This window comes from Mobula birostris, chromosome 3, assembly GCF_030028105.1.
Source record: "Mobula birostris isolate sMobBir1 chromosome 3, sMobBir1.hap1, whole genome shotgun sequence".
NCBI lineage: Eukaryota > Metazoa > Chordata > Chondrichthyes > Myliobatiformes > Myliobatidae > Mobula > Mobula birostris.
In genome coordinates, this window is record NC_092372.1 from 111,139,888 (window position 1) to 111,153,646 (window position 13,759).

At 40.5% G+C, this 13,759-nt stretch overlaps 1 protein-coding gene across 4 annotated transcripts in view; it reads right to left on the minus strand.

The window, feature by feature from the left end:
* Positions 1 to 13,759, minus strand: part of ank2b (ankyrin 2b, neuronal) — an 859,694-nt gene that overhangs the window by 84,285 nt on the left and 761,650 nt on the right. For all 4 annotated transcript variants that reach the window (XM_072253201.1, XM_072253200.1, XM_072253199.1 and 1 more), the window contains one exon: positions 11,795 to 11,875. In XM_072253201.1, coding sequence (XP_072109302.1) covers positions 11,795 to 11,875 — 81 coding nt within the window. The remainder of the gene's footprint in view (positions 1 to 11,794; positions 11,876 to 13,759) is intronic.

Sequence of the window (13,759 nt, forward strand, 5' to 3'; positions counted from 1 at the left end):
TGTTCATATGACAAGCCATTCCATCCTGGAATTATTTTTGTGAACCTCCACTGAACCCTCTTACTTGATGGTCTACATATATACAGTTGATTGACAATAAACTTAAACTTGAACTGATTCTAAGCCAGCCACTGCTTGATGGATTTGTGGTTGTGTGCCAAAAGATGTTCTTGGCACACAAACTTTTCTTTGAAGGACAGATATTGCAGCAGCAAATGGATGGAATATTGCTTATCAGCAAGACAAGGCAATTATAAGTGCAGATTGTTATTAATGAATATGATATAGTTGGGATCACAGAGACATGGCTCCAGGGTGACCAAGGATGGGAGCTCAACATTCAGGGATATTCAATATTCAGGAGGGATAGACATGAAAGAAAAGGAGGTGGGGTGGCGTTGCTGGTTAGAGAGGAGATTAACGCAATAGAAAGGAAGGACATAAGTCGGGAGGATGTGGAATTGATATGGGTAGAGCTGCATAACACTAAGGGGAAGAAAACGCTGGTGGGAGTTGTGTACAGGCCACTTAACAGTAGTAGGGAGGTTGGGGATGGTATTAAACAGGAAATTAGAAATGTGTGCAATAAAGGAACAGCAGTTATATTGGGTGACTTCAATCTACATGTAAATTGGGTGAACCAAATTGGTAAGGGTGCTGAGGAAGAGGATTTCTTGGAATGTATGCGGGATGGTTTTTTGAACCAACATGTCGAGGAACCAACTAGGGAGCAGGCTATTCTAGACTGGGTATTGAGCAATGAGGAAGGGTTAATTAGCAATCTTGTCGTGAGAGGCCCCTTGGGTAAGAGTGACCATAATATGGTGGAATTCTTCATTAAGATGGAGAGTGACATAGTTAATTCAGAAACAAAGGTTCTGAACTTAAAGAAGGGTAACTTTGAAGGTATGAGACGTGAATTAGCTAAGATAGACTGGCAAGTGACACTTAAAGGGTTGATGGTGGATATGCAATGGCAAGCATTTAAAGATCGCATGGATGAACTACAACAATTGTTCGTCCCAGTTTGGCAAAAGAATAAATCAAGGAAGGTAGTGCACCCGTGGCTGACAAGGGAAATTAGGGATAGTATCAATTCCAAAGAAGAAGCATACAAATTAGCCAAAAAAAGTGGCTCACCTGAGGACTGGGAGAAATTCAGAGTTCAGCAGAGGAGAACAAAGGGGTTAATTAGGAAGGGGAAAAAAGATTATGAGAGAAAACTGGCAGGGAACATAAAAACTGACTGTAAAAGCTTTTATAGATATGTGAAAAGAAAAAGATTGGTTAAGATAAATGTTGAATTGGAAAGAGATTAACCCTCCTACTGTATTTCATTGGTTTTCACAAACTATGGTGTGTTTGAATTTGGAGAAAATTAGAAGTGCGGTTTATGACCCTTCTATTAAGTTTGAAAAAACTTGGAGACCATTCATTCAACATTTTCATTTGATGTAATTTGATCATTTCCAAACTTGTTTTATCTCTCTGTACTGTTGGTGGAGAGGAACGGAGTCGTCGACACTAAGGTTTTCTTCTTAGAAAAGTCCTGACGAAGGGTCTCGGCCTGAAACGTCGACTGTACCTCTTCCTAGAGATGCTGCCTGGCCTGCTGCGTTCACCAGTAACTTTGATGTGTGTTGCTTGAATTTCCAGCATCTGCAGAATTCCTGTTGTTAAGGTTTTCTTCTTTCCCATTTTTAAGTTGTTAGTACTGCCCAAGTCTTTTAGTTTAGTTGATTAATTCTGCTTTTCTTTGGGGATGGGGTTTTTTTTTTGTTTTGTTTTTTTTCTTTTTCATGTTTTTTTTCCAGTTTTTTTTTGGCTTTGTATTATCCGTTGTTAGTTCTATATGATTGGGAGCTTTGTTAATTTACACTATTTGGTTTTGCAATTACTTTTTTAATTGTAACAATATATCTCCTACTATTTGTATTATTGCTATGTTTTGTTTCTGTGTTTTGAAATTAATAAAAAGATTGAAAAAGAAAGAAAGACAAATGTAGGTCCCCGACAGACAGAAACAGGTGAATTGATTATGGGGAGCAAGGACATGGCAGACCAATTGAATAATTACTTTGGTTCTGTCTTCACTAAGGAGGACATAAATAATCTTCCGGAAATAGTAGGGGACAGAGGGTCCAGTGAGATGGAGGAACTGAGGGAAATACATGTTAGTAGGGAAGTGGTTTTAGGTAAATTGAAGGGATTAAAGGCAGATAAATCCCCAGGGCCAGATGGTCTGCATCCCAGAGTGCTTAAGGAAGTAGCCCAAGAAATAGTGGATGCATTAGTGATAATATTTCAAAACTCTTTAGATTCTGGACTAGTTCCTGAGGATTGGAGGGTGGCTAATGTAACTCCACTTTTTAAAAAAGGAGTGAGAGAGAAACCAGGGAATTATAGACTGGTTAGCCTAACATCGGTGGTGGGGAAACTGCTAGAGTCAGTTATCAAAGATGTGGTAACAGCACATTTGGAAAGTCAGCATGGATTTGTGAAAGGAAAATCATGTCTGACGAATCTCATAGAATTTTTTGAGGATGTAACTAGTAGAGTGGATAGGGGAGAACCAGTGGGTGTGGTATATTTGGATTTTCAAAAGGCTTTTGACAAGGTCCCACACAGGAGATTAATGTGCAAACTTAAAGCACACGGTATTACGGGTAAGGTATTGATGTGGATAGAGAATTGGTTGGCAGACGGGAAGCAAACAGTGGGAATAAATGGGACCTTTTCAGAATGGCAGGCAGTGACTAGTGGGGTACCGCAAGGCTCAGTGCTGGGACCCCAGTTGTTTACAATATATATTAATGACTTGGATGAGGGAATTAAATGCAGCATCTCCAAGTTTGCGGATGACACGAAGCTGGGCGGCAGTGTTAGCTGTGAGGAGGATGCTAAGAGGATGCAGGGTGACTTGGATAGGTTAGGTGAGTGAGCAAATTCATGGCAGATGCAATTTAATGTGGATAAATATGAAGTTATCCACTTTAGTGGCAAAAACAGGAAAACAGATTATTATCTGAATGGTGGCTGATTAAGAAAAGGGGAGGTGCAACGAGACCTGGGTGTCATTATACACCAGTCATTGAAAGTGGGCATGCAGGTACAGCAGGCGGTGAAAAAGGCGAATGGTATGCTGGCATTTATAGCAAGAGGATTCGAGTACAGGAGCAGGGAGGTACTATTGCAGTTGTTCAAGGCCTTGGTGAGACCACACCTGGAGTATTGTGTGCAGTTTTGGTCCCCTAATCTGAGGAAAGACATCCTTGCCATAGAGGGAGTACAAAGAAGGTTCACCAGATTGATTCCTGGGATGGCAGGACTTTCATATGAAGAAAGACTGGATGAACTAGGCTTATACTCGTTGGAATTTAGAAGATTGAGGGGGGATCTGATTGAAACCTATAAAATCCTAAAGGGATTGGACAGGCTAGATGCAGGAAGATTGTTCCCGATGTTGGGGAAGTCCAGAACGAGGGGTCACAGTTTGAGGATAAAGGGGAAGCCTTTTAGGACCGAGATTAGGAAAAACTTCTTCACACAGAGAGTGGTGAATCTGTGGAATTCTCTGCCACAGGAAACAGTTGGCTATATTTAAGAGGGAGTTAGATATGGCCCTTGTGGCTAAAGGGATCAGGGGGTATGGAGGGAAGGCTGGTACAGGGTTCTGAGCTGGATGATCAGCCATGATCATACTGAATGGCGCTGCAGGCTTGAAGGGCCGAATGGCCTATTCCTGCACCTATTTTCTATGTTTCTATGTTTCTATTATTTTACATCAATAGGGATGGTAGATATTTGACACCTGGTGACACTTGGCGTTTGCATACTTAGGCTCGACACACAACTTCATGTAGCTACTCACAAAGGTGATCATCAGGATGAGGACTACACTGCAGTTCATTTAATACCTTGACAGGATCTCCAACTCCAATAGGTGATTATATTTTCTAATTGCTAATTATCCCACACTTACTATAGATACTTAATGAAATCACAGAAACAACACAGAAGACAGTCCTTTGGAATATTTCCCCACCAAGTATGTGATATTTATAGGTAGCTATTTGCATCAATGATATATTAATCAATTTCCTATCATCAGCCCACACACCTTTGGGATGTGGGAGAACACTGTACCTCTATGGCTAAAATCACGCAGACAGAGGAGAACATGCAAACTCCACACTGACACTATTCTTTCCGTGCATGCAACTATAAGTGACTTTGAGGTTGAGTCACTGATTGTTCTATCTTTATATCATAAGACCATAAGGTATAGGAGTAGAATTAGGCCATTTGGCCCATCAGGTAGCTTCGCCATTTCATCACGGCTGATCCAGTTCTCCACTCAGCTCCAATCTCCTGCCTCTCCCCTTCACCCCTGTATCTTTTCATACCCTGACCAATCAGTAATCTATCAACCTCTGCCTAAAATATACAGAATGAGTTGGGCTCCATAGACAACTGTGGCAAAGAATTCCACAGATTCACCACTCTCTAGCTAAAGAAATTCCTCCTCATCTCTATTCTAATGGAATGGCCCCTCTATTCTGGGGCTGTGTCCTCTAGTCTTAGACTCTCCCATGATAGGAAACATCCTTTCCACAGCCACTCTATCATGCCTTTTCACCATTTGATAGGTTTCAATGAGGTCACCCCTCATTCTTCCAAATTGCAGTGAATACAGGCTCAGAGCTATCAAACACACGTCATTTGACAAGCCGTTCCGTTCTGGAATCATTTTTGTAAAACTGCCAAAACTGCTCACAATATTCCAAGTTGGCCTCACCAATGCTTTAGAGTCACAACATTAATTCATTGCTTTTATTTTCTAGTCCTCTTTTAATGAATGCTAACTTCGCATTTGTCTTCCTTACCAAAGTCTCAACCTGAAAATTAACCTTTAAGAAATGATGCACAAGGACTCCGAAGTCCTCTTGGGCCTCAGATATTTGTATTTTCTTTCCATTTAGGAAATGGTCAACCCTTTCACTTCTTCTACCAAAGGGCACAATACACTTCCTGACACTGTATACCATCTACCACTTCTTTGTCCATTCTCCTAATCTGCCCGTCTTTCTGCATCCTTTCTACTTCCTCAAAACTACCTGTCCCTCCACCCATCTTTGTACGTCCATAAATTTTACAACAAAGCCATCAATTACATCAGCCAAATCATTGGCATATAATGTAAAAAAAATCAGTTGAAACACAGACCCCTGTGGAACACTACTAAATTCCAGCAGCCAACCAGAGAAGATTCTCTCTTTGCTGCCTGCCAATCAGCCACTGCTTTGTCCATGCTAGAATCTTTCCTGTAATTCCATGGACTCATAGCCTGTAGCCTCATGTGTGGCACCTTGTCAAAGGCCTTCTGAGAATCCAAATACACAGATTCAACTGATTCTCCTTTGTCTATCCGACTTGTTATTTCTTCAAAGAATTAGAACAGATTTGTCAGGCAAGACTTTCCTTGAGGAAATCATGCTGACTACAGTCTATTTTATCATGTGCCTTGAAACCACATCCTTAACAATTGAGTCCAACATCTTCCACAGAAACATAGAAAACCTATAGCACAATACAAGCCCTTCGGCCCACAAAGTTATGCCAAATATGTCCTTGCCTTAGAAATTACTAGGCTTATCCATAGCCCTCTATTTTTCTAAGCTCCATGTACCTATCTAAAAGTCTCTTAAATGACCCTATCGTATCCAGCTCCACCACCGTTGCCGGCAGCTCATTCCATGCACTCACCACTCCCCGTGTAAAAAACTTACCCCTGACATCTCCTCTGTACCTACTTCCCAGCACCTTAAACTTGTGTCCTCTCGAAGCAACCACTTCAGCCCTGGGAAAAAGCTTCTGACTATCCACAAAATCAATGCCTCTCATCATCTTATACACCTCTATCAGGTCACCTCTCATCCTCCATCACTCCAAGGAGAAAAGGCCGAGTTCACTCAACCTGTTTTCGTAAAGCATGCTCCCTAATCCAGGCAATATCCATGTAAATCTCCTCTGCACCCTTTCTATGGCTTCCACATCCTTCCTGTAGTGAGGCGACTAGAACTGAGCACAGTACTCCAAGTGGGGTCTGACCAGGGTCCTATATAGCTGCAACATTACCTCTTGGCTTCTAAATTCAATTCCACGATTACACCATACACCATATGCCTTCTTAACCACAGAATCAACCTGCGCAGCTGCTTTGAGTGTCCTATGGACTCGGACCCCAAGATCCCTCCGATCCTCCACACTGCCAAAAGTCTTACCATTACTACTATATTCTGCCATCATATTTGATCTACCAAAATGAACCACTTCACACTTATCTGGGTTGAACTCCGTCTGCCATTCTCAGCCCAGTTTTGCATCCTATCAATATCCCGCTGTAACCTCTGACAGCCTTCCACACTATCCACAACACCTCCAACCTTTGTGTCATCAGCATACTTACTAACCCATCCCTCCACTTCCTCATCCAGGTCATTTATAAAAATAACGAAGAGTAAAGGTCCCAGAACAGATCCCTGAGGCACACCACTGGTCACCGACCTCCATGCAGAATATGACCCGTCTACAACCACTCTTTGCCTTCTGTGGGCAAGCCAGTTCTGGATTCACAAAGCAATGTCCCCTTGGATCCCATGCCTCCTTACTTTCTCAATAAACCTTGCATGGGGTACCTTGTCAAATGCCTTGCTGAAATCCATATACAATACATCTACTGCTCCACCTTCATCAATGTGTTTAGTCACATACTCAAAAAATTCATTCAGGCTCATAAGGCACGACATGCCCTTGACAAAGCCATACTGACTATTCCTAATCATAGTATAGCTCTCCAAATGTTCATAAATCCTGCCTCTCATGATCTTTTCCATCAACTTACCAACCACTGAAGTAAGACTCACTTGTCTATAATTTCCTGGGCTATCTGTACTCCCTTTCTTGAATAAAGGAACAACATCCGCAACCCTCCAATCTTCCGGAACCTCTCCCGTCCCCATTGATGATTCAAATATCATCGCCTCCCAACAACTGAGGTCAGACTAATTGGCCTATAATTTTCTTTCTTCTGCCTCTCTCCCTTCTTGAATAATGGAGTGACATTTGCAATTTTTCAGTCTTCTGGAACCATTGCAGAATCTAGTGATTCTTGAAAGATCATTTCTGATGTCTCCACAATCTCCTCAGCCACCTCTTTCAGAACTCTGGGGTGTACACCATCTGGTCCAGTGCTTGTCTATCTTCAGATCTTTTTGTTTCCCAAGGATCTTTTCTCTGTATATGATTAACTTCACAGACTTCATGATTCTTGGCACACGGAACTTCCACTATTCTGCTACAATCTTCCATAGTGAAGACTGATGCAAAATTCTTATTCAGTTTGACCACCATTTCCTTGTATCCCATTACTATCTCTCTGCTATCATTTTCCACTGGTCTGATATCCACTCTTGCCTCTCTTTTACACTTTATGTATCTGAAGAAACTTTTGGTATTCTTTTAAATATTATCGGCTAGCTTATTTTCATATTTCATCTTTACCTTCTTAATGACTTTTTAAAATTGCCTTCTGTTGGTTTTTAAAACCTTCGCAATCCTCTAATTTCCCACCAATTTTTGCTCTATTATATGCCCTTTCTTTGGCTTTGATGTTGGCTTTTACTACTTTTGTTATCTTGCCTTTAGAACACTTGCGTCATCTTGCCTTTAGAACACTTCCTCCTCTCTGGGATGTCTACAGCCTGTGCCTTCCGAATTGCTTCCAGAAATTCCAGCTATTGCTGCTTTGCTATCAGCCCTGTCAGGGCATGATGGGATTTAACCCAGGTTATTGGAGGAGGCAAGAGATGAGATTACTAGGCCATTGATCAGTATCTTGTGTCTTCTCTAGCTATAGGTGAGGTCCTGGGGGACTGGTGAGTGAGTAATGTTGTATCTCTATTTAAGAAGGGAACAAGGGAAAATTCTGGGAACTATAGACCGGCGAGTCTCACATCAGTTATAGGAAAATTGCTGGGGAAAATTCTTAGGGATAGAATACATGAGCTTTTGGAAACTCATAGCCTAATTAGGAACAACCAGCATGCCTTTGTGTGTGGCAGGTCATGCCTTCCCAACTTGATTTGAGTTTCTTGACAAGGTGAGAGATTGATGAGGGTAGGGCAGTAGATGTTGTCTACCTGGATTTCAGTAAGGCATTTGATGAAGTCCCTCATGGGAAGCTTATCCAGAAGGTTAAGATGCATGAGATTAGTGTCAAATTGCCTGTTTGGATTCAGAATTGGCTTGCATGTAGAAGACAGAGGGTAGTGTTTGAAGGGTCTTGTGCGAGCTGGAGGTCTGCGATGAGTGGAGTTCTGGGGGGATCTGTGCTGGGAGCTCTGCTATCTGTGATTTATGTAAATGACCTGAATGAAAATGTAGATGGGTGGGTTAGTAAATTTGTGGATAACACCGAGATTGGTGGAGTTGTGGATAGTGTAGAAGACTGGCAAAGAATGCAGTGCAACATACAGCAGCTGCAAATATGGATTGAGAAATGGCAGACAGAGTTTGACCCAGATAAATGACGTGTTGCACCTCGGTAGGGCAAATGCAAGGAGACAGTACAGTGTTAAGGGCAAGGTCCTTAACAGTGTTGCTGAGCAGAGAGATCTTGGGATCCAGGTTCATTGCTCCTTGAGAGTGGCTACACAGGCAGTAAGGTGGTCAAGAAGGCTTATGGAATGCTTGCTTTTATTAGTTGAGGCATTGAGTTCAAAAGTCAGGAGGTTATGTTGCAAATTTGTAAGTCTCTGGTTAGGCCACATCTACAGCAATGTGTACTGTTCTGGTCACCCCTCTTCGGGAAGGATGTTGAGTCTTTGGAGAGGGTGCAGAATTGGTTGACTAGGATGCTGCCTGGTTTAGAGGGCATGTGCTGTCACGAAAGGCTGAGCTGTATTCTCTGGAGCATTGGAGACTGAGGTGAGAGCTGATGGAGGTTTACAAGATTAAGAGAGGCATAGAGAGAGTATCTGTTTCCCAAGGTTGAAATGTCAAATACCAGAGGGTATGCATTGAAGATGAGTGGGGTTAGGCTCAAGGGGGGTGTGAGGGTTAAATTTTTTTTAACTCAGGGTCATGGATGCCTGTATTGCGCTGGCTTATATGGTGGTAGAGGCAAATACATTCGAGGCTTTTAAGAGATGCTTGGATAGGTAGATGGATGTAAGCAAGATGGAGGGATATGGACATGGTGTAGGGTAGGAGGGATGGTGTTTGGGTGTTTTTGATTTGATTTTTAGCTGGTTCAGCACACCATTGTGGGCTGAATGGCCTGCTCCTGTGCTGCACTCTTCTATGTTCTAGACAAGGTGGATGCGGAGAGGATGTTTCCGATGGTGGGAATATTCAGAACTAGAGGGCACAGCCTCAAAATTGAGGGGAAACCTTTTCGAAAAGAGATAAGGAGGAATTTTTTTTTAGCCAGAGAGTAGTAAATCTGTGGAATGCTCTGCCACAGTCCGTGGGTATATTTATAGCAGAAGTTGACAGTTTCCTGATTTGTCAGGGCATCAAAGGATATGCCTAGAAGGCAGGTTTATGGGCTTGCGTGGGATCTGAGATTAGACATAATGAAATTGCAGAGCAGACTTGATAGGCTGAATGGCCTAATTCTACTCCTCCGTCTTATGGTTTTATGTTCTATCTGTCTCTATCACTATCCTCAACCATTCCTCAACCATCAAGCTCTTGAACCGGAGGGGATAACTTCACCCGACTTCACACATTCCATTGCTGAACTGGAATCACTTTCAATGATTCTTCATCTCAAATCTTGACCTTTATTGTTTATTTATTTATTATTATTATTTCTCTTTTTTTCCTCTTTCTTTTGCTGTTGCACAGTTTGTAGCTATTTTTATCCACTTTGGTTGCTGTCCACCCTGTTGGTGTGGTCTTTCATCGATTTTATTTTTCTTGTATTTACTGTGATCTCCCACAAGAAAATGAATCTGATGATTGTATATGGTGATTATATATGTACTTTGATAATAAGTTGACTTCGAACTTTGACAGCACTCTCACCGCTCTCTTTGGAAAAAACTTACCTCTGACATCCCCCCGATACTTTTTTCCAATCATCTTGAAATTATGCCCTCCATATTAAACGTCCCTGCCTATCCATGTGATATATGCATCTTATCATCTTGCACACTTCTAACAAGCCACTTCTCATCTTCCTTTGCTCCAAGGAGAAAAGTCGTAGCTCAGTCAACCTATCCCCATAAGACATGCTCTCTAATCTAGGCAGCATCCTGGTAAATCTCCTCTACGCCCTCTCTAAAGATTCCACATCATTCCTGCAATGAGGTGACCAGAAGTGTACTCTAACCAGTGTTTTATTGAACTGCAACATTACTTCGCGGCTCTTGAACTCAGTCCTTGACTAATGAAGGACAATACACCTCATGTCTTCCATAGCCCTAGTTCTTGATTCACAACACTGGGAAAAGACTGTGTGCATTTAATCTATGCCCCTGCAAATTTCATACAAATCTACAAGATCATCTGCTATTCTCCTATGTTCCAATGAAATAAATCCCAACTTGCTCAACCTCTCCAATAACTTAGACCTTCTCTGATTATCCACACGATCAATGCCTCTCATGATTTACAATGAAATATTCAGAGAATCCCTACAGAAGCTTGTAATCCAATGTGCGTTTTTCTTCAAAATTAACAAGTAGCGCACTAAGATACTTGTGGCTTATTGGAAGATATCAAAGGAGTTGGACCTGCCAGGGCTGTGGACTAGGACAAAGTATGCAACAAACCCTGCTAAGTCTATCACTGTGAAGTATTGTTTAGAAATTATCCACTTTGATCTTGCCCCTTCAAGTTTGTCAATGATCTGTATTCTAAAGGGGAATCATTGGGAAGAACATGGTAAATCAAATGTTATGCAACAGAAATGATTGATCAAGAAAATGTCAATTTAACATTTCCACTAATTCGGCCATGTGATTGCCATTATTTCTACTAAGCATGTCCCCATTCCTATGAAATTATCCTCAATAACTATTTAAGCAGCAAAATGGATGAACATGAAGAAAGTGCACCAGGACCAAATAGGTATTTATGAGATTGAATTGGACTGATAATTTCTGAGAAGTGTTACAATTCTTGAAAGACCAATTGGAGTGAATTGGCTTGAATAAAATTACATGATTCTGTTGATGGCTACAAACCACACAGACAAATTTGATCTGGTAAGTAACTCTGAACTCTGTTCTTCCCACCCAGTCCCATCACTAGTGTTTAGGATTACTCAAGTCACTGGTAACATCGAGAAATAGGGATGATCAGTGCTATTATATTGTATCTAATTGAAGAACATCATAAATACACATTTAAAAATATCAAATGCAGTTTTGTGCACCCTCAATAGTTGTGGGCATGTGCTGCCGCTCAGCAATAAAACAGCAGCATGATGTAACCATTTTAATGAGCAATGTACGTTTGCAAGGAATTAAATCATCTCACAAACAGGAGATAGTTCTACCACCTTATCATAAGCTGCTACACCCCTCCTGGCAAAGTTAAGGCAGAGGACAATATCAGATCAACCACCTGCCATGTTAGCTATATAATGAGATGTAAATCAAAATCTGAAGAAAGAAAAAGACAAAAGTTCATATTTATTCTCACTTCAACTATCCATCCAATCTTTTAAAGAAAAGTAATGCTCACAAATTAAAGCACAGAGTAACTGCATTAGGAATTTTACCTGTCCAGCTAAATCCAAGGTGGTCAGCAATAAGATAGAGTCGTTGCTCTGCTCTTTCAGAATCCTCCTGAGTATCCAAAGCTTAGAATAAACAAAAATATTCATTATAGACAGGCTTAGATTGCACAAGTACTGATTATGATTGGCAAAACAAATTATCCACACCAAGGATGATAATTCCATCAAATTGTTAGGAAGGTGCAAGTCTTGAAAAAAATTGGAAAACTGAAAGACAATGACAAGCCAGTTCAGAGTGAAAGATAACTAAACTCAATCTTGGCCAAAAGGCTGAGCAAAAGCCTAACTTTGAAAATAATCTTTTAGATAGAAGTTTATATTTCTTCTAATCTGTATAGGAGAATTCTCTGAATAAATACCATCTCCTAGTTTTGTCCTTTTGGAAAGATCTTTCCACTTTCTAGAAAAATCTGTGCTTTAATACTAGTGACCACTCTCAGAGTCTATTGCTGTTGTCAGTAGAATGCACATCAAATTCCAGTGACCTTCCACAGGACAAGAGATATTTGAAATAAACATTCAGGCAAGAAATCAGGAGGGATAAAAGAAGGCAGGAGGTTGCTCAAGTAGACAAGATGAAGGAGAATCCCATGGCCTTTAATTTATATATTAAGAGCAAAAGGTTTGCAAGAGATAAAATTGGTCCTCTTGAAGGTGAATGTTGGTTCAAAGTTTCTTTTTTTTTAATTTTATTTTTATTTGGATAAGGAATTCACAAATATCATGTACTTTTTTCACACATACAACCTTTTCCATTTTTTTATATGTATAAAACTATAATTATTTATACATTCTTAAGTACACATTGAAATGATATAAAAGGAAAATAAACATTTAATTAGATAATTATGTACTGTGGTAATGGTTCAAAGTTTCAAATGTATTATCACAATATACATTTGTCATCATATACACCCTGAAATTAATTTTCTTGTGGGCATACTCAGTAAATCTATAGAATAATAACCATAACAGAATCAATGAAAGACCGCACCAACTTAGGCTTTCAACCAATTGTGCAAAAGACAACAAACTCTGCAAATACAAAAAAAAAGAAATTAATAGTAATAACTAAATAAGTAATAAATTTTGAAAACATGAGATGAAAAACCCTTGAAAGTGAGTCCATTGGTTGTGGGAACATTTCAAAGATGGAGCAAGTGAAGTTGAGTGAGGTCAGAGCTAAAGTACAAGCGAAAGAGAAGGGCATACAATGAAGTCAAAGCTAGTGGCAAGACAGAGGATTGAGAAACTTTTAAAAACTTGCAAAAGGAAACTAAGAAGGTCATTAGGAAGGAAAAAATAGATTATGAAAGGAAGCTGGCAACTGATATCAAAGAAGATACTAAAAGCTTTTTTAAGTATATAAAGGGTAAAAGAGAGTTGAGGGTAGATATAGAACCAATAGAAAATGACACTGGAGATATTGTAATGAGAGAGGTTGAGATGGCAGAGGAACTGAATGCGTATTTTGCATCAGATTTCACAGTGGAAGACAGCTGCAGTATACTGGACATTCAAGAGTGTCGGGGAAATGAAGCTTGTGCAGTGAAAATTACAGCTGAGAAGGGGCTCAGGAAGCTTAATGGTCCGAGGGTGAATAAATCTCCTGGACCTGATGGAATCCACCCTCGAGTTCCGAAGGAAGTAGCTGGAGAGATTGCGGAGGCATTAACAATGATCTTTCAAGAATCGATAGATTCTGGCATTGTACTGGATGACTGGAAAATTGCAAATGTTACTCCACTATTTAAGAAGGGTGGGAGGCAGCAAAAAGGAAACTATAGATCAGTTAGCCTGACATCAGTGGTTGGAAAGTTGTTGAAATCGATAATTAGGGATGAGATTACAGAGTACCTGAAGGCACATGACAAGCCAGTATGGGTTCCTGAAAGGAACATCTTGCCTGACTAACTTACTGTAATTAATTGAGGAACTTACAAGCAG